The sequence below is a fragment of the Mixophyes fleayi genome, chromosome 3 (genome assembly GCF_038048845.1).
Source record: "Mixophyes fleayi isolate aMixFle1 chromosome 3, aMixFle1.hap1, whole genome shotgun sequence".
Taxonomy (NCBI): Eukaryota; Metazoa; Chordata; class Amphibia; order Anura; family Limnodynastidae; genus Mixophyes; species Mixophyes fleayi.
Genome location: NC_134404.1, coordinates 55,101,957 through 55,128,234, shown reverse-complemented (window position 1 = coordinate 55,128,234; position 26,278 = coordinate 55,101,957). Strand labels below are relative to the sequence as shown.

The 26,278-nt window shown below is 36.5% G+C and overlaps 1 protein-coding gene across 1 annotated transcript in view; it reads left to right on the top strand.

The window, feature by feature from the left end:
• The window catches only part of SNTG2 (syntrophin gamma 2), a 369,337-nt gene that overhangs the window by 213,594 nt on the left and 129,465 nt on the right, over window positions 1-26,278 (top strand). Inside the window, exons 7-9 of the mRNA XM_075201515.1 lie at window positions 22,144-22,231; window positions 23,192-23,283; window positions 24,960-25,087. Coding sequence (XP_075057616.1) covers window positions 22,144-22,231; window positions 23,192-23,283; window positions 24,960-25,087 — 308 coding nt within the window. The remainder of the gene's footprint in view (window positions 1-22,143; window positions 22,232-23,191; window positions 23,284-24,959; window positions 25,088-26,278) is intronic.

Below are 26,278 nucleotides of genomic sequence, written 5' to 3'. Positions count from 1 at the left end.
CCTTTGTACCTGAAAAAAACATTGTCAAATACGACAAGTCTAAAGTACACACTATTATTATTGAACTATTAGAGCTATATGTCATGTATTACATGATTGATAACACCAGGATTTCACACTCCAGTTTGACCCAGTGGCCGTGTGAGAATAAATAAATCAAGCAAAGTGACTGAGAGACCGGGACATCATTTTCTAGGTCACTAAGATCCATTGCTGAGTTGCACTATGTAATTATAACACTCTTCCTACAAATCCATCTGATGGTTTATTTACTTTATTATAAGCCTAAAATATTATTTAAAGGAGAGTTAGAAAAAATGAATAAAAGGTCCCACAATGACATATTTTACATTATGTGTCATACAGATGGTCCATGATCCAAATATCCAAAGACATTGATCTTGATGGTGGTTTAAAAAGTACATACTTAGTACATCCAAAACATCTATCACTCCTACTGGCCTCTTGTTCTCTCTGACCCATTCACCAATGAGGTTCCACAATGGATAATGTAATATATACCATGTGCCTGGCTGATCTCCATTTCATTAAATCAGTTAGGCCATAAGTTTTTAAAATTACCAAAAAATCATCTTCATTCAGCAAATAACCTGCATACAGTATCACACGCAGCACATAACCAGTATATGTTACTCACTGCAGGAGAGTAGCCGAGCTAAATAGATTACTACAACTGAAGAGTTGATTATAACAATGAGTGAATTAATAAATAACACAGATAAAGTATATATCTTAAGCAACTTGGTAAAATGAATATGCCAAAACAAAAGTTGACATAACTAATACATTAAATAAGTTTATAAACGTACTTGTATACTAATATACAGTATGCATGATATTCTATAAAATTGACTCATTAAGACCATCTGAATGTAAAATAGCAATATTAAAAATTCAAAAGGACTCCCTTTGACATGATTTGTTATAACTATTATCTCCTTTACTAGTAGGCTTGACATATTCAATACCTGTTAGTCTAATAAAGCTGTGAATACTTTGATGATGTATGGAAAACTGCATTGAAATACTATGTGTTTGTGCATTCTTCCTGATAGTCCTTCTATGTTCAAGAAAACTATTTTTTAAGCAACATGTAGTGAGACTTACATAGTATAGGCAGCAACTACACTTTAGGAGTTAAATGATATAGGAAGTGTTGCAGTAAATGAATCATTTAATATTAAGATAGTTTAGCAACAATAGATTAAAATTTTGATTAATATGTATAATAAATTTGCAGGTATTGCTCCTGCATTCAAAATATGTAATAAATCTTTGAGTTACCCAAGTGCTTATTGTACAGGCACTGTTTCCTTTCAATTGCTAAACCTCTGCTTACTAGTGTAGAAACTGGGTGGTAAAAGTTCTCAGATTATGTAATTATTTTATAAAGGTATTTCTGTTAGTACACCATCATCTTAGCCTTCTCAGTTGACTTTTGGTATTATTATCCAAAATTTATAGTGTTGGCTATGGAAATTATTGGTATCTACTGATTTATGTAAAATTATGGTGTAAATGGCATTATCGGGAACAATGATTGATGTCCACATAGTTGACCTTTTCTGCATTATAAGTGGGCATAAATTGTAACTGAAAAATATTTATGTTTAAATAATTAATAAATCTATCAATGAAAGAACCACACAATTCCAGATGAATAATAAGACATTAGTCTCACGCCAAATGGACCTAGTCCAAATTAATTGGTCTCCAAAAACTCCAATATAAAGATTGGCAAAAATTGACAAATAACTGGCAAAACTAAATCTGGTATCCATGGCTGTGCCATGGATATGAAGATAAAAAAATTGGTGATTAAAATAAAAATAATTGTGGGTAATATAAATTCAATCAAATCCAAAACAAATGTATGCTGTTCTACTGAGATGGCATCGTCATCATGCTGCTCGCTCCACCCCAAAACATTCCATCCACCATATATTTATCCTGTGAACCTTATTCACATATCCCTATTACCCTCATTTCCTTTCTCCTGTGCACTTTGGAATGTCAGATTTGTTTGTAACACATATGCATCCAATTATGGTCTATTCATTTCTAAATTCTACAACCTCTTTGACATTACAGAAACCTGTCTCAGCTCATTTGACACTATATCCCCTGCAGCTCTCTTCTATGGGAGACTCTTCCTCGGCCACACTCCCAGATCCAGAAACAGACATGGTGGGGGAATAGACATTCTACTCTATCCAAGCCCGATGACCCAAGTCTACCCTCTGAAAAAATCCCCTAACAACATTGCTGCCTGGCTCACTTATTTCCTATCTTTTAACCTGCCTACACTCATATTAGATGATTTCAACATTCCTGTTGATAACTCCACTGTATTTGCTACCTCTAAACTTCTTTCATTTACTTCCTCCATTGGTCTCTCTCAATGGACTTCATCTTCCCCAAACAACTGTGATGGACACTTCCTTGACCTTCTCTTCTCCCACCACTGCTCCATCTCTAGTTTCACCAACTTAGCCTTCCCACTCTCCAACTACAACCTGCTTTCCTTCAGCCTGACTTTACCTCAAGCACTCCCCATGAACCACAATCCACACATGCACAGTGAAACTTAATGCTCTTGCCCTAATCCACAACAAATTTTCAGTAAAACAACTAATTTTCCCTATGTCTACACTCTTCTGAACTAATCATGTTGCCTCTTTCTAAAGCAAAACATTCACTTCGACCACCACATACCGTCTCCAACAATTCAAACCCCAATCATTTCACACCCAAACCACTACCTACAAAAGTGCTCTGGAAGAGATATCATTCTTATCCCAATTTCCTCCCCTTAAAATGCATCCTTCATCTTACAGCATTTTCTTTTGCCAAACAAACATACTTCATCTCTAATATCCACCCAGTTTGTCAAGCCACATTGCCTCTTTGCCACTTTTATCTTCCTTCTCTGCCCACCTGCACCTCCTCCCCATTCACCCCTTACAGCCTATTATTTTGCCACATACTTCAAAGACAAAATTGACACAATTCAACAAGATTTTTATTTATTCCAAATTCCACACACTCCATCCTCTACCCTCCTTCTCCTACACTCCCTAATCCACCCTCAATGCATTCTCTCCAATAACCGAAGATGAAGTATCTGTACTCATCTCATTATCTCACTCTACAATCTGACCCCTCAACATTATTCCTTCTCAATTTCTCAGATCCCTCTACTATACTGCATGCTGATCTCTAACTCACCTCTTTAACATGTCTCTCTCCACTGGCACATTTCCATCCTCTTTTAAACAATGCATTTATCTCACCAATTCTAAATAAACCATCTCTAGCTCCAGCCATTCTTTCCAACTATTGCCCTATTTCTCTTCTTCCCTTTGCCTCCAAGCTACTTGAGCTACTGGTGTACAACATCCTGTCTCACTTTCTCTCTCATTCTTGACTCACTGCAATCAGACTTCAGCCCCCAACATGCCACTGAAACTGCACTCACGAAAGTGATCAATGATCTACTTACAGAAAATTCTAAGAGTTATTTCTCCATACTCATCCTCCTGGGCCTCTCAGCTAATTTTGAGAATATTGACCACCCTCATCTCCTACACACCCTTCACTCAATTGGCCGTCATGACAGAGTTCATTCCTGTTTCACTTCATACCTATCAAACAGCTCCTTAACTGTTTATGCATCTGGCTTATCATCCCCTCCACTACTACTATCTGTTAGGGTCCCACAAGTCTCTGTTCTTGACACTTTAGTTTTATCACTGTACACCTCTTTCTTGCGGAACTAATTTGCTCATTGGGTCTATAGTACCACCACTATGTTGATGACAACAAAATCTATATCTCTTCCCCTGACCTCTCCCCTTCCATATTAACTTGTGTAACCAACTGTCTTTCTGGTAGCTCCACATGGATATCCCAATGTTACCTACAGCAAATCAAAACTTGTCATCTTCCCTCTTCTCAGAATCACCATCTTCGCCTAACATCTCTCTCATCATCAATGACACCACAATTTCTTCAGTCCCCCAAACCCACTGTCTTTTCAGTCACACTTGTCTCTGCCCTCTGCTTTATTCCTCACATCCAGTTTCTCTCCCGTTCCTGTCGACTCTACCTTAGAAACAATGCCAGAATATGCCCTTTTCTTACCCACCATGCTACCAAAGCTCTTATCTATTATTTAATCATCTCCCGTCTTGATTACTACAACATCTTGCTATCTGGCATCCCCCCACTCATGTGTCCCTACTTCAATCCATCCTAAATGCTGCTGCAAGATTGATCTTCCTCTCTCACCACTCCACATCTGCTGTACCCCTTTGCAAGTCCTTACACTGACTCCCTGTGTCCTCCAGAATCCAAATCAAATTACTCACTCTTTAATACAAAGTCTCAAAAACACCGGGTTGGGTACGAAATGACGAATGTGATGTTATAGACGACGACAACACAGACAAAAAAAATTTGATTTAAAAAATCACTATATAAAGCAAATGCAGACTTAGCATAAAAATGACAATCTACATCGCTGACCTGCTTCTGGTACATCCCGAACCCTGGCAAAGATGGCAGTTTCTATTCACGTCAGTTTGCATAGCTACTTCCACTTTTCTGTATTTAAAGTGGCAATGCAAGCAGCCGTGTCTAATGTAAAACTGCATAGCCTGTTAAATGACTTAGTAAAGTCTTTGGCTGTTGGCATTTCCGTTTTAAGTAGAGAAAGCCCATCTATTTATTAGAACTTACAATACCCCTGCTGATTATTCTCACAGTAATGCAATCTAACATCTGTTCCAATCTCCACTCTAAACCATTCTCACTCCTCTTGGTGCATCTGTGCCCTCTTCCACTTAGTATATAACATTTTTCATGAACACCCTTTGTTTTCTTGACTGCATTTATTTTGTCTAACTTGTATGTTCCTGTTTTATGTATGTCCTGTTTTCCCAACTGTATGGTGCTATGGAGCACTGTGAACCATACAGATCTATGGTAATAGCAAAAATAAATAATCTTGGTAAAGATAAAGCTGAACTGCAAGGATATCTTCCTTATGTGAAATTTTAGTGTAAAAGCCTAGTCACCATGCGTCAGTCAATGACAACCAGATATCCATTTAATAAGGGATAACTTATTAAGTACATCAGTATTGTCCCTCAATTGCAATCTCATGGAGACAGTGCAAGGCTGTAATCAAAAAGTAATCATAAAAAATAATTCTGTATTAGATGTGGAAGACTCTACATCTGAAATTATCTGATGACTCAGTTTGATCCATTAGTGATTTGTGAATTTTAGGAAGATAGGAAGATGTTAATAGGAATGACAGGATTGAACAAAATTACCATTATTGTTTGGACAATAGACCTTTGGCCAGTGCACCATTCAGTATTTTTCCTGTTTGGAATGGTATAACAAGTGGGATAATTTGACAATTTCATAGAAAATGTTGCATCACTTAATTGCCATTCACTTTTTAGCAAATAATCCTGCATATTTCTAATACAATTCCTCTCCCTTAGTCAACGTGATAACAATCATCAGAAGTAAGTTGTTTAATGGCTACCTTTGAGCAGTTGTCAAATTGGAAAAGTCCTAGTTTTTAGTTTAGTTTAGTATGGTTTATTTTTTCCAGTTACAGAGTCTCAATAGCAAATAGACCTAAAGTCTCCTTGAGCACTTTATAAAAGGTCTCAAAATATGGAGCCTTTAGATTATAGAGCGTGAAAATCACATTCATTAGTACATTTGATGGATATTCAACTCCACATTTAAATCAATTGATGTCAAATGTATTCATCTGTTCATCACTCACAGAGGACTCTCACCTCAGTACTTTCCTCCCAGGGGGTACTAAGTATCTGGAGAGCCTCAGTATATTGATCATATAGTTAGAGTGCCAGATAATTTACATGATTTCATGCTCTTATATGCAAAATATCTCTTATGATGATGTCTTAAAATATCTGGTTAATTCAACAAATACACTATATGGAGAAACATATTTGGCTACATCTGTTAACTATTGAATTGAGATGTTTCAATCAGACCTGTTGCCAGAGGTGTATAAAATCAAGCACCTAGTCATGCAGTCTCCAGTTGCAAACATTTGTGTTACAAAATGGGTCATTCTGAAGAGCTCAGTGACTTCAATCGTGGCACTGTGATAAGATGCCACCTTTGCAATAAGACAGCTCGTGAAATTTCATCCCTGCTGGATATTCCATGGTCACATAAGTGACATTGGAAACGTGTTCTGTAGAGTGACGAATCATGCTTCTCTGTTTGGCAGTCATATCTGTGAGTCTGGGTTTGGCGGATGCCGGGAGAATGTTACTTGCCTGACTGCATTATGCCAACTGGGAAGTTTCGTGGAGGAGGGATAATGGTATGGGGCTGGTATTCAGGGTTTGGGCGCCCTTTTTCTCCCGTAAAGGGCAAACTTAATGCTTCAGCATACCTAGTCATTTTGGACAATGCTATGCTTACAACTTTGTGGAAAGAGTTTAGGGAAGGCACTTTTCTATTCCAACATTACTGTGCCCCAGTGCACAAAGCAAGGACTACAAAGACATGGTTTGATGAGTTTGGTGTGGAAGAACTTGACTGTCCCACACAGAGCCTTGACCTCAATCCCATCGAACACCTTTGGGATTGCTGGAACGGAGATTGAACTTCTAGTCCAACATCAGTGCCTGACCTCATAAATGCTCTACAGGATGAATGGGCACAAATTTCCACAGAAACACTCCAACATCTTGTGGAAAGCTTTCCAAGTCAAACCTTTCATCAATAATGTTAATTGCTGTTTAGATGGTAAATTAATGCAAATTAAAGTGATAATCAATCTCATATTCTTTTGTGATGTACCCCAACCCTATTCCCACTTGCCTCTAAATGTTATATTTCTATTGTTTTGGTTTTCCCTACAAATAGAGTATCATATTGATTTTTGTGTAGAAGAGGTTTTCTCCCTAAAAAATAATTGTTGAGATTACCTTCTTTGGATCTGGCCCCTTGAAGATAGACAGTATTCCTGCTTACAGCTGATGTGGATCCAAAACATGTGATGTGCTCAACATACTATATTCAACAAATGACCAGTAAAGACAAGCACACTGGTGCGATACATCATAGTACAAAATAAAATGGCACATCCTTGGCGTTACTGTATTGAACAGGTCATCATGCCATATGTGAGCTGAAAGTATCAGAGATTGCATGGCAGAGCAAAAAAAGAATAATATGCGTATATATCACTTTCACACACCAAACATTAACTGCACTTTTGAAAGTCAAATACAAATAGAGATATAACATTTATACTGCACATGTTCTACATAGTATGTGAATAATGTGAACATTAAATTCAGTACTTTCACACAATTTATATATATATATATATACACATAAAATAAGTTTGTTTGTTTGTGTGTTAGTGAATATCCTTCACAGTTCTCAAGATAAAGCTACCAAAGCTTACATAGTTATTTAGTATTGGAAAAGTAACCTTTTAGACCACATAGCAACAATGCGACAAAGCGACAGAGTAACAAATATTGAAAACATAATGTTTTGGTGGTAAACAATTGTTTGACTGCTGGAAGAAAACAATGCGACATAACGACGACACAACAAAGCAACATATCTTTTTTTGTAAATAGCATTTTTGTTCTATTTACAAAATAATTTGATAATATATAAAAACTGCTACACATTACACATTGAACTCGTGCAACGCCCAGGGCCGTCTCTTCCATTGGGCACAATGGACAGGTGCCCGGGGGCCCTGCGGGCAAGGGGGCCCGTCCGAGGCAGTGCTGAAAAAAAAATCCTGCAAAAAAAAAAAAAAAAGAAAATACTTACCTTGCGGTCACGTAAGCGGCGATCCAGCTCCCTCCCTGGTCCCCTCTTCCATTCTGTGCTGGCAGTGGATGTTGAGCTTGATGTCACACCCAGCATTCACTGCAAGCACAGCACGGAGGAGCGCAGAAGAGACTCAGCGGCGCGGAATAAAGAAGAGAAGGGGATCGGACTTAAGGTAAGTTAAGGGGGACCCTATATATATATATGTAAAAAAAAAGTTATTTCATATATATATATATATATATATATATATATATATAAAATCACTTTTTTTTACATATATATATATTTTTTTTTTACACACACTATTTATATATATATATATATATATATATATATATATATATATATATATATATATATATTTAGGGGCCCCGGTGCACTGCACTGCCCGGGAGCCCATAATGTAGTTAAGGTGGCCCTGGCAATGCCTAGTGACCCATATGGTTATTATATATACATATCACTTTCACACTATATATAAGCACTCTATTATAATAAGTCTAGCTGCCGCTAGACTTATTTTCCTTTCTCGACGCTCCTCTTCTGTCTCGCCCCTCTACCTAGCCCTTTACTAGCTCCCATTCCCCTTCAGAATCCTGTTTAAGCTTCTCACACTCACATACAAGGCCCTCGACAACACCACTGCACCCTACATCTCCACCCTCCTCTCTATTCATGCTCCATCCCACCCTCTCCATTCTGCCTATGACCGTTGCCTCTCTTCCCCCCTTATAACCTCCTCCCACGCGCGTATCCAAGACTTCTCCTGCGCTGCCCCCCTCCACTGGAACAAGCTCCCTCCCTCCATCAGAACTTCCCCTAATCTGTCCAGTTTCAAACGGACTTTAAAAACCCACCTTTTTCTTAAAGCCTTTCAGTCTCCCACTTAACTTCCTACCGTATCTTCTGCCTCTCCCCCTTCATTCCCCTTCCCTGCCTCCGTTCCCCCTACTCTCCCTCTCTCCCCTGCGTCTCTCTGTCTGTCCACCCCACCCCCTAGATTGTACGCTCCTCTGAGCAGGGCCATCTCTCCTCCTATTTCCACCACTTCTAACTCTGCTCTCCAGCTACCTAGCCCTCCTACTCGAGGATCCTCCACCTCCCATCCCATCTCGCTCCCACCTCCCCCCTCTGAGGGTCTCCCTGTCTTCCGCGCCTTCCCTCTTGGGCTCCGTCGTATGCTGATCTTCCCTGTCCCTTCCCCCACCCTCCCTAGCTGTGCATTGAGCTTACTGAGTTACTGTGCTTACTGTTTACTGTACTGTGCTGTCTCACCCTGTATTGTAATTTGTTTGTCCCTGTACGGCGCTACGGACACCTAGTGGCGCCCTATAATTTTTTTTTTTAATAATAATAATAATAATAATAATAATAATAAAAAGAATAAAACCATATGTATAGGTCACAAACTCTCTTACCAATCTACTGTATAGTGTCCCTCTTCTGGCAATGCCAGTGTGTAAGCGTTGAAACCACTTTGTATAACACTGTATTTTACTGTTCTTGTTGTCCTATTTTTCATTTCCCCAAATTGCAGTGATCAGCAATGGAGTCTATCATTGGGAAAATACACCATAAACTTGTTGACATTATTTCCAAGGGGAGTTATGGGACTGCAGTGATAATAAAATAGTCATGGTAAATGTATTGTAAATGGATGACATTTGTAACCAACTAGAACTCAGAGTAGAGTCTTTATAAGAATCTTTCCTATGAGCATATCACATTGAATTTTATCCCAGTATTTTTAGTATGGTTTATTGTGTGGATTTTCTTAAATATCATTATATTCTGTTGGATCAAGGGAAAATCAAGGATTAGTTAAGAAATATAAAATAATGGAAAAGGTGTCTCCAGTGCTTACCTCAAAATGTACAGAATAAGACAGCAGCCACCTATATAAAAACTCTGATCCACCAATGAGTTAAAATCTAATTACTAAAAAAACATATATATAGGCACGGCGCTAAAATAAATATAAACATATACAATAATACATTAATATCTAATGATGTATATATAGTCTATACCAAATTTCACTGAAATACACTTTCTTCAATCGCTTCAGACCATAGCAGAAGACCGTCCAATAGCCAGAAAGTAGACATAAACCGATGGTGACAAGTACTGGTCAGTCTAGAACCATAATAGATGATGACGGAGAGTCATTCTTTATTTCTCATGTATTCCCGTGACGTTATATGTAGGGGAAGAAAAAGTCACAGAGAAAACATCATAGTGCAGACTGTTATAAATGCAACCTCGTGTTTATGTTGATCGTGATTCTTAACATGCAACACCTCACGTCTCCTAGGAGACCAGTAGACTGACCAGTACTCGTCAAACCACACACTAAAAAAACCTTATGGCGCTGAAATAAATTTCACACTGAAGAGATGAGAAACTACCTGCAGCTGTAAAGGGGTGGTGCTAACACCCCCGAGATAATGAAAATAAATACAGAGATAAAAACAGAGCTGGGAGAAACTCAACCCAAGATGAGTATCAATAATATGATATCAATCAAATGCATGAATCCTAAATGAACATGACTCAATACAAAATTGTATAAAAATGTATACATATACAATTTATTAATCACACAAACAGTAAACATAAATAAAAGTCTCAAATGGCATAGAGACTAATGGAAAACATCTAAGAATAGATGGTAGCACAGCATATATTTTGTACTGGGTGGTACTGCCTTGAAAGCGCTATTATTGTAAAAAATAGAAATATATCTTGTTCAGTACAAGTCCTATATAGGTGGGATCTTCACTGGAGACTGAGCATACACAAAAATAGACAATGAACAGACATGCCAATGCTGAAAGACGAAGAGGGTGTCTGCGGACTGAAAGATGAACTCAGTGTTTATCGTGAATGACATGCACTTAGAAATTCTGTAGGGTCTACCGGTGATGTAATAGGATGTGATATGTCCCGACTAGACTCCTCCGTATTGTAACTATCAGCGTGTCAGCATCAGTGGCGCACGCAGGGGGGGTTTCTGGCTCTCCAGAAACCCCCCCACCGCTAACTAAGTAGCCACAATAGCGGCACTGTACTATACAGCAGCCGCGGCGCTGTCAAAAAAGCGTCCGCAGCGGTGCTGCATTTTTTGGTCAATCCTGCTGCAATCCTGCATGCGCCCCTGAGCGCGTTTGCTCCACTATGGAGAAAATGATGAGTACAGGTGCGCACCTGTAAGGAATCCGTGTGAAACAAAGTTACCACAAGAGTGTTCCTAATATGTCCATAGAAAGCACATTCACATCAATTGAAGTGGACTGGATCACCGCTTGGTTGGTAAAGGTAGAGATGGTCACAATTACTCATAGCCAATTGCTGATACTATAAAACGGCAACGCGTTTCATCCACTGTATCGTGGACTTTCTCAAGCCTGACCAGTACTTGTCACCATTGGTTTATGTCCACTTTATGGCTATTGGACGGTCTTCTGCTATGGTCTGAAGCGATTGAAGAAATTGTATTTCAGTGAAATTTGGTAGAGACTATATATACATTATTAGATATTTATGTAATATTGTATATGTTTATACTTATTTTAGCGCTGTGCCTATATATATATGTTTTTTTAGTTAAGAAATAGGTTGATTACCAGGACATTGTTTTAATTGTCTACTTTATTTTTATTTGTTGTTGTTACAGAAGTAAACTGAAAAAAGTGCAAGAATCCCCTAGTCCAATATAGGAGGTACCAGATCCCCAACTATAAGGGGGGAGGAGAGAACTCTGAAGGTGACATTCAGGAGGGCATTAGTTATTCTCTGTACCATACATGGCAACCAGCAGTCCTAAGTTAATAGCCATTACATACACCCCCAGCCAGCAAAATTGTGGTGTTCAGGGCCCCCCACTCTTGACTGGGACTATTACATTCATCACACCCACCCTCTGACAAGACCCCAGCACTAGTCTGGGTGATGTTTGGCTGCTTCACTTCTTTCTCAGCATTAGGCTGTTACTATTTAATTTGCATTTCTATTTCCATTTTGCATTTTTTGAGATATGTGTACACATTCTGATTGATGACAACGAAACACCGCAATCTATTCAATTTAAAAATTTTCTCCAATGTTGCATTGATCTGTACTTATTAATTGTAAAGAAAACGAGCAGTGCTCAGATATTCTTTGCAAGTAAAAGACCTTTTATTCAAGAGTATCTTAAAATTTAGCTTAATCATAAAGTCCATCCCTCCCTAATCCATCCTTCCATGTTTCATTTTTTCTAAAAATGTACTTATTATTGTCATTGTTCAAAAGTAATTTTGTTTTTTTGTTTTTTTGTTTTGATTGGGTCAAAATTTTCTTGACTCTACACTTTTGATTCATATTATATGGAAACTCATTTATGAATTGAATTTCTGTCTATTTGTATATCTGTGGGATATTTAAACATTTGAAAGATTATGTTGTATGAAAAACTCCAAGTATGCCTTCCTTGTTGCTTTGAATACATGTACTATAGCAAGTTTTAATACATCCCGGGTCTCACGTACTAACAAACAAAAGAGTACATTTTTTTTGCTGACTAATGGTGTAATTGAAAACCACCTTCCTTGGAACTAAGATAATTTGACCTTTATATGCATCTACCAAAGAGTTAGTTAGTTAGTTAATGAAGTGGCATTGCTGAGTACAATTCTACATTTGGTAAGGATTGAAAACAACAGATGTTAATTCTAGTAGTTAATGGTTTATAAAAGCTTTTTTTGTGCTTTGGATTGCTTATCTGTGCCATTTCAGTTTCGATTATGAAACACAGCACAAATGTGTGCGCTCTCTGTTAAATAATAAACTCTCTTATACAAGAAGTTTATAAAATTGCCAACATGTGCTTAATAAAATTATGCAACTACCAGAATTTGGTTAATATTAATTTTAATAATAATAATGATTATAATTATTATTATTATTATTTTTATTTTTTTTTATTATTATTTTTATTTTATTATTATTATTATTATTATTATTATTATTTTTACTTCCTCCCTCTAGAATGTAAAGTGTTAAGGACAGGGTCCTTTCTACCCCCTGTCTCATGTCTGCCCTTTCTCTATCTACCTCTTATGTCCCTGTAATGTCTTATGCTGAATTTTGTGTGAGTGTTATGCTGTTTGTTTACTCAAATGCAAGAAATTGTTGTAATTGTTCATGCACACCTCAATTCTTGATTTGTACCTCACATTGCAATCTTGCATAATTACATTTATATACTTAGTATTATGTTAAAGTATTATCCAGGTATCTGTTATTATGTCTAGTGTACTCGTGTATATCTTATCTGTGTGATGATTGTTCGGCGCTGTGCAATTTGTGGTGCCCTGTAAATAAATGCTGATGATGATAATGATATTTTTTCTTAAATGTTACTTACTGATATTCCAAGAAATATACACTACAATTCTATCAACTTTTATAGCCCTGGGCATATATAGACTTATTCTGTTTCTGGTAACATACACCACCCATTATATCAGGGAATAAAGAATTGTCAATACAATGGTCTCTACCTACTATATTGCTATTCATTTCTGATAATAAGCCAATTGGTGAAAGACTCTACATTCTCTTAATATTTATAATGATACACACAGTTGATGAGCTTCATTTCTACATCATTTAGAAACAGGGGGTATCCTCATTTGGTCACACTGAAGAGTACAACCACAAAGGACTGGTTGGTCTCAGATTCTCTGAACTCCTCTGGTAAGCCATGTTGTCTTTCACAGTGGCTGGAGGCCCAGACAACTGCGGTCTTTGAATGAGAATAGGATTAACCGCCTTCATTCAAATACCCAGTCTACCTAGAATGGTGAGAGGAAACTGTCTAATGCTAGGCAATTGGACTACACTCATTACTGATTACTGGCTTTCAATATTGATTAGATTTCACCACAAAAGAAACAGCTCATCACACATCACTGGGTAAGAGTGCAATATGATGATGAACATCCAACAAGGCCTCACATAGAACTAGGGGATGGCCAGACATGGAGATAGCCACATCCATGAATGGGCTAAGAGTAGGGTCCATGGCACGTCTGTGGAAAAGCACATTTCTGGATATATTTTAACCAATAAAAATGTCTGATAAACACACAAAAGTGAAACATGTAATAAATGCCTGGGGTGAGGCATTGAGTTTGAAATTACCTTTAGTATTGATAGCAGTTCTCACTGTGAAGCCTCCATATCTAGTTCATCTTGACCTTTATCTGTCAAGTAAATTTTTTTAAGACTTGCAAACAAGAAAGTTTTTAATCCTCCGCCTATGTTCTCAGTTTTACAAAGGTTACCATTTCCTTTTCTATTAATTTCAATGTTTTTGTTTGTTAGATAAAAGTCAAAAGCCATATGCTCTATTAAATGATGATTTGTGCCCTGAGATTATTTTACAGCATCTTGTGTTTCTTTAAAACTAAGAACGATGGATACTTTCCTTGAAAAGTCATTTTAGAAACTTTTTTTTATTATAGGAAGGTTAAATGTATCATATTTTTTAAATATAGGTTCTCATTTAGCCTACAGTGTATCAGACCTTTCAATTCACTCTGCAGTATATACATCTTTTAACCTTTAATGGAAACTTAAATTGAATCCTGCCTCTTGGGTGACATCCACTAGTCTATAAAACTCTTAAAGTATTTAGTTCTTCAACAGGGTTTAGCACCGCTGCAGTAGTATTGATAATTTGAAGTGAGTGAAACTGCTGTGCTTCGTTTACTGAAATAAAATATTTCCACGGATCAGTAGAGAAGTTCACAGTTTTAAGGGACATTAATGACAGTGCAGACCACACTGTAATGTCCATGTAACTGACATTTTCTGCCTATAATTGTGTATTACTCTGAGCTGCAGTGCTGACAAAGAGGTATGACAAGAAACAGAATAGATTATTTAAAATGTTCACCATGTTGCTGATATGAATGAATTGCCATGACTAGGGGGGTTTTGTCTTCATGGAGAGAAGTGTGTGATGCTGATGTCTAGGAAAGAAAGCAAGTGTAAGTCTTATAAACAATCATATATAACTGACATTTTTTTCAGTTCAGTTTAGAAAATAAAAGCAAATGTGTGATTGTTATGACCTATACCACCTTTTTGAATTTGTTGGCACTAAATACAAAAAGCATAATCATAGAAGTACAACTCAAAGAGACTTAGTTATTAAAAAAAACAAAAAACATATCTATACATTTTTTCTATAGCATCCCTTTCACTGGCTCTGCATCCTCCAGTCTAACCTAAATGATCTATCCAACAATGACTCTCTATCCTGTAGTCTATCCTTAGTGCTCATCCAACAATGACTCTCTATCCTGTAGTCTATCCTTAGTGCTCATCCAACAATGACTCTCTATCCTGTAGTCTATCCTTAGTGCTCATCCAACAATGACTCTCTATCCTGTAGTCTATCCTTAATGCTCCATCCAACAATGACTCTCTATCCTGCAGTCTATCCTAAATGCTCCATCCAACAATGACTCTCAATCCTCCAGTATATTCTAAATGCTCCATCTATCACTGACCTCAATCTTCCTGTCTATCCTAAATGTTCCATCCAACACTGGCTCTAAATCCTCCAGTATATCCTAAATGCTCCATCCAACCTAGACTATAAATGCTCCAGGCTATCTAAAATGATCAATTCAACACAGGCTCCTAATGTTCCAGTCTATCCTAAATGCTCCATCTAACATTAGCTCTTAATCCTCCAGTCTATCCTAAATTCTGAAACTGGGCTCATTCTCCTTGTCAGCTGTTCACCCTCTCTCCCTGCTAACCTTTCCACCGAACATTTTATCATTTATATTGCTAACAATACAATCCATTGGAAATAGTGTAACATAAAAGAAAGTTAATAAGCCTATAAAAACTATTACACTTCAGGGGCCACATGGTGTGGCCCTCTAAAATTCAAAAGGGCCATGCATTATTCCTGTGCTCAGTGATAAAAAGAATACATTTAATCAAAGAAAGATACATCCTATCTGTAATAACATGTCAACAGGCATTTTAAACAAGTGTTACAAGCTATAACAAACAAATATGACAATAAAGCATGAAGAAACTGGGCACCGCATGTGAAGGCCGTCTGATGCCCATTGCAGTTTTAATAACTTGTTATGTGAAGCAAAGTCTCATCTTTTTGGATCTGATACACAGAGCCGGATTAACAATAGGGCTAAGGGGGCTACAGCCCAGGGGCCTGGAGCAGCTGGGGGGCCCTCCGGCATTCATCAGGTCGGGTCCGACTGTCACCTGTTCAAGGAGAATGGCAGGTAGCTAACAGCAAATGTTATGCTGTTAGCTGCCTGCTGTCACTGTAAGGCTTACGCAGCGCGCAGTAATCTCCTTAGTGAGGAGATCTCATGAGCGTGAGACTATGGGTGGGCCTCATGGGGGGGGCCCTCACAGTACCCCTAGCCTGGGGGCCTTCCTTCCCTTAATCCAGCCCTGCTGATACATAGTCTGGCGTAGCATTGTATGAAATCACAATTGCAATGAGTGTCACTGAGCTTCCCGGGTCAATCTGATTATCATTCCATGATAAATTTACTCATACCACATTTTGCCAAATATGCCCATATGTGTTTCTGTACAGATATGTGTACTACCTATAAATGCTTTGCAATCAAACAGGTTACTGGTTGGTTCATAAAAAAAAACATTTATTTGTAGCTATCTTGTTTCCATCTTTTGCTTTCTTCAGAAAATATATATAATTGTAGCAAACAGACTCAAAAAGCAGAAGAGATATATGTATTTTACATAGTTCCCATTCCCGTTGTCTTGGCTACTGTAATAAAATAATTCAGGTACTTAAACTCTACAATAATAAATAGAATCACAGTGATGTGTACAATGTGTTTTCTTGATGTTAAAATAGAATTTGCAAGTTGTAACTGGAATGGTATTTTCTGTAAAGCTGTAATGTTCCACATTTAAGTCTGTATGTCTGGATGTGTATTGTAAGTTTATTTGGTAGGACGCAATGTAGGTCATGCCTCTCATTATAATTAGCAAAATGGTTACAAAAACATGTACAAAATAAAATAGGATAAATGTCCCTGCCCTGAAGAGCTTATCAGTTGATTTGGTAGGATGCACCTATAGATGGGTCAAGTACTAAAAAAAAGTACTGACCTCATGTCGAACTAATGCTTACATAGACTTACATATAAGAAAGGTCATAGTTGGCCTTCCAACTAGGATACATCATCATCATCACCATTTATTTATATAGTGCCTCTGATTCCGCAGCGCTGTGCAGAGAACTCATCCACATCAGTCCCTGCCCCATTGGAGCTTACAGTCTAAATTCCCTTAACATACTCATACACAAACACACAGACAGACACAGACTATGGTCAATTTTATAGCAGCCAATTAACTTACTAGTATGTTTTTGGAGTGTGGGAGGAAACCGGAGCACCCGGAGGAAACCCACACAAACACGGGGAGAACATACAAACTCCACACAGATAGGGCTATGGTCGGGAATTGAACTCATGACCCCAACGCTGTCAGGCAGAAGTGCTAACCACTTAGCCACCGTGCTGCCCACACTATGATAGTGTGAACACTTTTAAGGATTCTTATATTTTGTACCTTATATGTATGCAAAACAAGGTGTTTGATATCTAAAAAAAGATATGCGTAATTAAACAAAAAGCACCTGTGCTTCTTGTAGTATAAACTAGCCACAAGTATACACCCAAGGATGCTCAATATGACTGAACTCTGTATGGATCAGCCACCTTGCTGGGATCTGTTCTAGAACAAGAATAAATAAGGACCTATGTTGTCAGTAGAGAGATAATGAGAGAGGTTTTCAAAGGGGAGTTAGACTCATGGAATGTGCTATAGTACTAAAGAGAGATTGCACTTATCGCAAGCCAACATTGTATCTATTAGTTTTCTCAGAGTGATAATGATATTTATAAAACTTTGATGTCAGAGATTTTAAACCCTGCAATCTAAGAAATGTAGTTTTGCTGCAAATCAAACACTAGTGGCTGTGGAATTGAGAATACACTTCTAGAAATAAGAATGCAATCATTTTGCATATTGCATTCTAGTAAATATACAGTTTAATCTTATCTCAGTGACATTAACACTATGGATCTGAATTTAGAAACGGTGTGAATGAAAATGGATGATGGAAGAGGAAGCTATTAATGATTTGAAGGCAATAAGTATAAAAAAAACACTTTAATGCTTTCTTACTAACTTGTCTTTCACTCTGATAAAAATAGAAATTGAATAACGAAACATTTTAGTTTTATTGGACTGCAATTTAATTATCTTATGGAACACCAAAGTGCTTCCTGTTTTAACATTTTAATTAAACAGTCAAAATATATTGGCTACTCTACATATTCAGAAGCATGGAGATTTGATTTTCTCTGATTAGCTAATCGTACGTGTTCAATTTTTGATAATTAAATGCAGTTTGAAGGCCTTATTAACATAGCAATTAGCATGGAAACATACAGTGCTTAAGTGGTGTGACCATTCAGGAAAACCTATTAGAAATGCACAGAGCGGCGGCAGGCTTGTGCTTGTGAAAACGGATAACTTATTACTGAGTATTATGAACAATAAGTCTTTCCTTTAATGTGTATTACATTTTATAGATGCACTTATTACACTCAATAAATAAAACCTCATTACATTCTCTACTTTATCACACAACTTTTCTTGCTTCCATATTTCTGACTGTATGGACTAGAATACTTGATGTTCGGAATCTGAAAAGATCACTATTTTTTTTAAATCTATTTGTATTGCACCACTGATTAGATGATTTAAAAACTTTTTTAATTAGTATTCTGGTGCTTCACTGTAACACTAATAATAACTGTGTTGCAGAGAGCTGCAACATTATTGCGACAATTTAATACAAACATTGCAGTCTTGATTAACATCATGTATGAGAAATGCCATTTTCAACTTAAGCAAGTAGGTTTGAAACATGTTGGGCCTGATTCATTAAGGAAAGTAAGTCCTTAATCAGTTTTCTGTTGGACAAAAACATGTTGCAATAGAAGGGGTGCAAATTAGATTATCATTTTGCACATAAGTTAAATACTGGCTGCTTTTTAATGTAGCACACAAATCCTTTTGCAATGAAACTTAAAGTTCATCTAGGACATGCCTTACCCCAACTATAGACATATCCCCAAATTTTAAAGTTACCTCCCCCTCCAGTGCAACATGGTATTGCTATGGTGCAAAGTTACTCCTTTTTTGCTTTACTTTCCTTAATGAATCAGGCCCGTTAAGTGTAAGTTAATTTTCAACCATAAGGGAGCAGAGAGAAAAAAATACTGATACATTACCAGCCAACTTATTAACATTTGAGGGGTATCATTATGTTTTTAGTTGTGTTTTGTCCCCATTTAAATTGATTACTATCAAATATTTTGGTACATGTACTAAAAGTTTCCAGTGGCCAAGTATAGGTATCAGGATTGGCCTGTGTGCAACTAACATGAAGACAGGAAAAGTGAATCACAAGGGAAACATTTGCTTTATTGGATAGAAATAGAATAGAATGTAATGATTTTGGAATGTTGGCCAATACACTGACTGAATTTTAACAAATTATTTTCTTACTTTGTTTAAAACTCAGATTTTCCAATGTGAATTATGTTTTGTTCCAAATGTCAAATGCCTTACTAAATGATGATAATATGAAAATAGCATTTACAGTTTTCTCTATGCACTGTGTCCATTGTATTTTCAAAAATGTTATTTTTAATTAATACTAATTTTATTCACAGATCAATTGGCAAGTTTACCCCACTGGTTGAGGTGAACCACACATAAAGTTGTTTGGCCATTCTATTGTGCCCAAGATCCATATCTCTCATCTATGCCCATTACCTGCTCACTTCCCTGGTTACAGGACTTTTTTGGGCTCCATCCACTCTGTGGAATCCCCTCTATCATAAAACAAGACTTTCCTGTAACCTCCAAACCTTCAGACATTCTCAAAAAACTCATATGTGAAATCCTCGAACCACCCTTTTTTCCCTCACTAGCCCACAGTAACCAATTAAAACACAGTTCATTCAAACTTACATTTATTCTTCTTCTATATTCAAATACCCTTTGAACACTGCTTGAATCGTATTACCCCATTAAACATTTTTTCCCATTGCTATTTGGTTGAACTAATATGCAATAAGCAGCACTGAACCTTATGTATCAAACTCCAATTTCCCTATAGATTGTAAGCTTCACCAATTGTAAAGCAATTTATAGTATGCTGGTACTATATAAATAAATGTTAATAATAATAATAATAATAACAATAATAATACTATTTTTTCCAATATATAATATCAACACAGTACTAATAGGGTTTTATTTAGAGGTGGACACATTTGCTCTATGAACATAGTTCCAAAAAGACGCAAGATGTGTCCAGCTCTTGTGGATTTATATCAGTAAACTATAGTATTTCCTCCACATATACAGTATGTCAGGCGTAATAGGTGTGAATACTTACGCACCACAATGATGTAGAGATAACATAGAGGTAGCATGAGATTTGGCTTGAGAGTATTAGTAGTAAATGCTAATGTTGCATTACCCTATTTGTAAATAATTTAATGCAGTAATGAAGTCTCATATAAACAAGAAAGTATTCTGATTTGACTGTTATTAATAAATGCAAAATTGTATTTTCACTGTAAAAGGTAATTCAGTACAAACATCTATGCAAAATACAAATTCAATTTAATTAATGTGAATACAAACATCTGCTGTTTCCCCCTATAAAATCAAAATTGAATCTTCTTTCCTGGATTAGTCCATTTGCAAATGTCATGTAAGTTTTGCCAATGTGCGTGAATTGATATAAAATAGCCTTAATGATAATGATTTAAGTATTAAGTGGGAGAGGTCAATACATAATCAGCCAATGAAAAGCCGCTTGATAGTGCTGCTGAGAGTCATCATCATCGTCGTGTATTGTTGCACCAGGTCTCCAGCATCCACAATGGATATACCTCCTAAAGAGCCGTATCTGCCAATGCATCTACATCTAATTCTGTCACAGTTACATGAACATCTACTTTCTACCTCTGGCGTCAGACTGTAAATGTGTATATAAATCACTGCGGTACCTGAACACCTGATCACATGCCGCACATCCTATATTCCTTAGCAGCAGTGCTCAATGATGCTCATTAGAGGTCTTTACATAACTTCACAGAATTTACACCTCTTACTGTGTACCACCAGATTACATGCTTTTTATACTTAATTGCTAGTAAATTGTCTCCACAGTTCATGTTAGTATTTATTTAGTGATATTAGGAAGTGGCAAAGATAACAATGTATGTCACTGTTTTTCATACGTTAAGTATAAACAATACTGACTACTGTAATTATCTACTTTAATTTCTGCTCCTACTTTGTTCCAGCAGCCAGAGATAACACAATACACAACACACCCTGTACTGGTCCTAACAAGTATAATGAATGGGATCCCCTTGCATCCAGCTCACCACAGGATGCTCACCATGCAGGAATTGTCATAGAAATCTACAAACGTATACAGGACACACTGTGGTATCTCATTAAAATAAAATGCATAGCGAGTAAAGGGGTAACTAAGGGTTTGCACCTTATTTTGTCACAGAGTTCTTCAGAAACTGCAATAACCTATTTTCACAGTTGTTATTATCTATATTGTGCATCTTTTGGTAGTTAACATAGTCAAATGCTTTTTTTTAAAATTTATTCTCTATTCTTCTGCTATATTTTTATATTTTAAGTATTATTTCCAATGATTTAACCCAAGTCTTTTGTTTCCCTTGTCCTCTTGTTCCCATTCCATGAGTAAAGTTTATATTTTGAGGTCAAAAATGTACTTATTTTATTTGTTTCATAGACATTGTGCTAATTAGAGCTCTTGTTTATTTAAAGGTTTTAAGATCCCCCTCTTAATAAAAAATGCAATCTTTGACATCTGTAGTAAACAATCAGACATTTCTGTTCAACTAGCCAATTGCTGAAATTTCTATTTAAGGAAACAATGTACATTGAAAAGTTATGGAATTATACCATACCCGTTATATATGTAAAGTGTGTAGTTCCATGCCTTATATGTTATACTGTACATATGTGCATTTTATTTTGGCATTTGGATCGTCATTTTGTTCTCTGTGGGGCTTTACTTTTCTTTCATGTTTATTAAATTCCTACCAGGTTCATTTGCTGAGAAATGCTGGAGATGAAGTTACCGTTACTGTTTACTACTTAAAGGAAGCACCTTCATTTCTTAAGCTCCCACTAGGTAAGGTCACATCAATCAGCCGTAAAAGTATAGAAATTATAACTGCACAAACTAATATGTAAACATAGCTGATTAATATTTGTGTTGCTGTGTCTGACTCGATTGCAGACATCTGTTATACTTTTATGTCATATGCGTTTTGGTCTAACAACTTCCAGCATAGCTGACCAGTCACAATGGAGCTATTCACTTTAAGGGGCCTATTCAATGAGGTGCCGGTTCGTGGTAATATGCAGAGTGCGCATTATCAAAGGTAATACGTTACCATAGTAATGCGGATTTTACTTTGCAACCCTATAGGGTGCGAAGTAACATCAGCCTTATTGGGTGCTGCGGATTACCTTTGTGCCTTGTTCCGGCATGTTACCGCAATCCTGGCACCTAATTGAATATGCCCCTAATAATGCTAATCATCCTAAGATAGCTATCAGGTTTTTTTTGCTGTTGTTGCTTTTAAATAATAATAAAGTGATGCTCCTGCCCTTCAAAGGAAAATACTGAGATACTTGGCTAGCTGTCCCAGGCCAAATTTTAACTTTAGGACTATATTCCTTATCTAAGTTATCACAGCAGGACCAGGCTATCACAGTGGTAGAAGACACATATTTACTGGATTTTGAATTAGCAAAAGTGGAAATCATCGACTATTACAGGTCATTGCTGTAAACCTCAGCGTTTAAGCTCACTGCACATTGCCAAATATCACAATATTCTGTACACAGATGACTAACCCTAATTCTGAGATATAATGAGTGGTGATGGGTGACAATTTAGAAAAGTTTGTTAATCAGTTCACAGCAATGTGGTAAGTAAAATGTGGTAGAGAGTGTGGTAGCAATCTACGCACCTGTCCTAAGATCATGTTAGGCAAAATAGTTTAAGCATTATACATGAAATATCCAACTTACTGATAAAACACTGATAAAATATAATTTTGCCTCTTTCATGTGCACATTTCAGGCTCTCCAGATCCACCTAGTGACCATAGCAGTGGCACTTCGTCTCCTCTTTTTGATAGCGGTTTACATTTAAACGGAAATATTTCAAATACGGTATGTAACTATGACGAATGTTATTGAAGATTTTTATCATTATTTTTATGTAATTGCATTTAATACATTTATTATGCCATTCTAAAATATTTTAGGAACCGTTGCAACCCCATCGCATTAGACTAACACTCCAAGACTGACATTTTTTTTAGGTGTTTAGAACTTTGCTTGAGATACCATTAGTTAATATGGTAAGCTCGGACCTATGTCTTTTGATGGATATTATGTGCGGTGCCAATCTTTACAGCCAAACTGGAAAGTAGCTCTCACACCTATTCCTCCTACACGAAACAACATGTAGTGTGTCCTGAATATGGCTTAGAGGAGTTTCCCTGCACCATCATACTCCTTAAAATGGCAATAGCATGTTATTTGGTGTAGTCCTACTGTGAGAAAAAAAATCCTCAACTGGCAACTCCATGCATCATCCCATGTAACACTTGCGCTCTTCAGAATGGATGTCACCTTGACATACATATCATATGCAGCCGCATAAAAATAGAAGACAGGAAAGATATTGTTTTACTTTCTCAAAATGCCTTTTCTCCTTTACTCCTCTTGGCGCTTCTTCTTCTCAACATTGTTCACAATATTGTCTAAAGCCATGATAGGCAACTTGATACTCTTGTTTGGCTCTCTATCCTTCAAAAGGGCCGGACATTACTCTTAATGTCAAAACAAGAGCAGAGTAAGCAAGTTAAGCAGGGCATAAATCAAAGAATAAGAGCTTAGTCCAGTTGGGTATAAAGCCGGGATGAGCTGGGGGCTTCAGACGAATGGTCGGAGAGCATGTTGCAAATCATTGATCTAAAGACTTCTTTAACCCCAGTGGAATATTTATATCCTGGAACTTGAAGCTGAATATATTGGTGGCGTTTTAGAAACAAACTTAACATATGTGAAAATGTTCACAGTTTAAATTACACTAACTTATAAACTTATATGCAGTATTCAATACACAAACAATAAGAAGCAAGACCAGCTCATGAAATTGTGGCTTTCTTTTCCTTTTCTTCCTTCAGTGCTTTGCCCTGGCTGACACTAGTAGCCAATAAGTACCGTAACGTAACCCTGGTACACCTTGGCCCAAATACACCACTGAAGACCACACCTCTACAAATACACAATAACTAACTGCTGTCAGTTCAGACTTAATGAATGACAATTAGCCATAAATCCTTGGCTCAAATTTAAAGCTGTTTCACTAACATACTGTAAATATAAACTTAAACTGTGTATTCCCATAAACATAAAATATATTACATTATCTTTGTATTAATTTCCTAACACCTTCATGTATTTATTTATTTATGTATGTTATGTATAATATTATTTATTGCTATACTTTGTACTAAAATTTAATTCTAAAATTAATACATTCTATCACATTCTGAGTTATACACTCTAATGTTACGTTGTTATGTTTACTTTATAATACTGCGAGTTCATAGAGAAAAACCCTTAGCGGCAACTTTTCTACCTTTGTATAAAAAAACTTCATTCTCAAAAAGGAAATAAATTATCACAGCATGGTAAATGCAGCCTTGAATGATAAAATTCTAAATATGTTCTCATAATGCTGTGAAAAACTAAACTGAAAATATTTTCTGATACATTTTCTGGATTATTGCAATTTTTATTAAACATTGAAAACGTATTTATGTATAATTCTTTAGGCCCCCTCATCGCCTTCCTCTCCTACAATTAAAGAACTCAAATATGAGAAGAGATGGATAGATGAACTTTCAATTCCTTTAATAATGGCTCGAATTTCAAGATTTAAGACTTCAACAATGAAGTTAAGGTTTGTATCAGCCTATTCAATTAATTATATTTTATTCTGAATATATACTGTATTACATGTAATTTCGGTTTTATTTAATAATTACAATTTCTGCACAAACGTAAGAAATAATTAATCAGTTGTTAAAGTGGTAGTCCCACATATATTTTTTTCTTTAAATATCAAGTTAAGTATCTTTCGAGCGTGATTCTGATTTTTCTTAGCTATCCTTATACAAATGATTATGTCCTTTTCAGCTCTCTGCTGGCAAACAAAAATGTCTGGCAGTCACAGACACAGTCAGTCTGCTACACAAACACAGGCTCCCAGCTCTCAATATGTGATGGCAGAGGTGGTAGAAAATGGATGTTATAGTGCAGACAGAGCTCAGATAGATGTTCCAAAGTCTATCTGCTCACTAAATCATGTGTCATGTGGCTGTGGTTCCCGTGGTAGCCCAGAAGCATAAATCATTAATAGCAGAATGAAGAGAAAAAAAAACTAGGGAAAATGGTAAATGCCAACATTCTTCTTATAGCCTGCCACCATGACATATGTTAAAAAATATACACCAGAATTTTCCTTGGAATTGCTACTTTATATATTTATTATAATAATTCTCATTGTATTGCTTTTTGAATAATTTATGGATTGCTGGGAACGCACGTAAATATGAGCATTATTTAGTAATTGTACTACATTATTTATTTGAATTGTGTCCCATGCTATGACAGTGCTAGAATATATGTTCTTAAACAAAATCTAACCAAATAAACACTTGCTGTTCTGTAGACAGGCACAACCGTGCAGACATAAAACTTCTTCCAGGGTCTTTGAACCGTGGATTCCTAGGATTTTCTTATGAATATCAGTGTTTTGCAGGCAGCAAACCAATCAAATTCACACTGAAAAAAGTTTTTGAATTCAGAAAAAAGTTGCCTTTAAAATGTTATTTTTAAACATTAAATGTAACAAAACACATAAAATAACAGTATATTGGAAAAATGTACTACACAATATGAATCAGCTTTTTTATGTAACAAAAAGCAAAAGTAATACGTAATCAAAGATCCATTGACCAACCTCCTAAAACTCCAAATATTTGCTTGATAGCATTGAGATATTATTAATACCTCCTTTCTCTCCGACACCACACTAATAATATTAGTACAAAACATATTGTGCTGTGTTCTCCCCAGAAAATGTTGCCAG